We start from the raw sequence: 1,929 nt of genomic DNA on the forward strand, positions 1-1,929 counted from the left end.
GTTCAGCAGACAGGTGTTAAACAACATTATGCCTTATTGGAACCTCAAACGTCTGTGAACACTTCTCATTAAATAGGATTCTTGGTATGAATTCTGATATTAATATGAATGAATACACACTTTCACACTTGCACACACTTGTGGGCATGGACGTTAGTATCCATTTGCCATCTGAGGCTGCTAATTTAATTAGTCTCAGTAACAAGTAACTCAGTGGCCATCAGAGTGCGACCAAGTTCAGCGTAAGGAATTCGTAAAAGGTAACTAGTAAGTGACGTCTGTTACAGACATAGACATTGTAAAAATGTTGTATGTATGTAGGAGAAAATATTGTGACACTGTTTGAAGATGGGAGGTCCTGAGGGGTGAGTAACTTAAACAGTAGAGACAAATAGGGTTGCTTACAAAGATAAATGAATGGGGCTGATTCATTAACGGTGAGTCGATGAGTATTGATACTGGTAGGAGTAGTGAGCAGCATGGAGAAAACTAGTGAATCCGCTGACTGCAGCAGACTGAGGGCAGCATCGGTTATGTACAGTCTTTAACATGGATTTATAATGGTCAGAGAAATGAAATTACTATTTTATTGCTATGTCAGTTCAACATTCTGTCACTCAGCAGCAGTTTGCTGCACCCAGTGGCAGAGGTAACGGAAGAGAAGGTGTGACAACTACTCATGCAGTCTGCCTGCGGACTGCACACCAGTGACTTCAGCAGGTAATCATCAGCTGTGGCTGGGAGGGTCTCAGACTTGAATGTCTCTTCCATGAGCAGCTGATCCTAGAGTCTGTCTGTAGCAAACTTATACAAGTGACAAAGAAACGAGATGCAATTAAACAATACCCTCAGCCTATATTCCTGCAATTAGCCTTATAGTTTATAAAATCTAAAATTCAGCATGTGAAAATTCTATTGGTCTTCTCATTGTTCAAATATCACATATGTGCCATTTACAAAATATGACGTATCAAAAAGCGAGGTTTACTATCATTTAAGGTATAGCAATTAATGTCAAAATGACACTTAAGATTTTGGTTTGTGCTCTTTAGTTAGACGGATAACCACTGTTCAGCACCTTTTTATAATTTTAAAGAAAATGTACCTAAAATATTAAGGGCCTGACTGTGAGACTCTATGCACATCTAAGTAGTTCCATGGTCTAAGTGAGATAGTTTTACTTGCGTTGAGCAAGGACTTCAAAATTCGTGCCTGATACGATCTGTATATGCCAGCACTTCTCTGACAGTATCTATTCTTTTCATATGCATAAAGGTTATCAGAAATGTGTTTATATTCTACTTTTCAAAGCAAGTGGAGGGGATATTGTGTCTATAGTGTTCTTGCAGCAGTAACTTGCTTTTGATGATTTATCCCCTTTGTGAATCCTTTTCACCAGGTATCTTCGGATCTTTCAATGGTGGGTGGTGTACCTGTGGTTACTGTAGATCCAAATGACAGAGTTGCTTACGCTTTGAATGTATCTCCGTGGAGACGAGGAGTCTTTCAAGGTACGATGTAAAGCCTGTATATATATAAAATCCCTATAAATCAGATTAAATTTGTTCACAGTTCATGCTTACATTTCTCTTCGACATAACCTTTCTTCTGGAAGTAAGGTTATAATTACCGGTGATACTGGTTTTTAAGCTGCTCATATTTTTATTTTTAAGGGTTTATTACTGCTAAATATGTGGTCAGGTCCTTCAAAAATGCTAGCATATGTACCACTTCATGCATTTAATTGGTCTCATGAAAATCAACTAATTAGGAATTCATGATTCTGAATTATCACCAAGTTCTTGAGTCTAAATGAAATTTTCAAAAACCTGTGGAATAGTTGCAGTTATGTTAGCACTTCTAGAACCAAAGATTTAAAGGCAGAGACCAGGATTTAGTTCTTTCCCTTGATTAAAGTTCGATTTGTTG

The 1,929-nt window shown here is 37.7% G+C and overlaps 1 protein-coding gene across 1 annotated transcript in view; it reads left to right on the plus strand.

Annotated features, from left to right (window-relative positions):
- Window positions 1–1,511, plus strand: part of LOC104499560 — a gene marked incomplete at its 3' end in the record, with an annotated part of 24,365 nt that extends 22,854 nt beyond the window's left edge. The window contains exon 9 of the mRNA XM_010143081.1: window positions 1,400–1,511. Within this exon, the coding sequence (XP_010141383.1) occupies window positions 1,400–1,511 (112 nt within the window). The remainder of the gene's footprint in view (window positions 1–1,399) is intronic.
- Between the last annotated feature and the right edge of the window lie 418 nt (window positions 1,512–1,929).

The sequence above is a fragment of the Buceros rhinoceros genome, unplaced genomic scaffold, assembly GCF_000710305.1.
Source record: "Buceros rhinoceros silvestris isolate BGI_N320 unplaced genomic scaffold, ASM71030v1 scaffold24379, whole genome shotgun sequence".
NCBI classification, from domain to species: Eukaryota; Metazoa; Chordata; class Aves; order Bucerotiformes; family Bucerotidae; genus Buceros; species Buceros rhinoceros.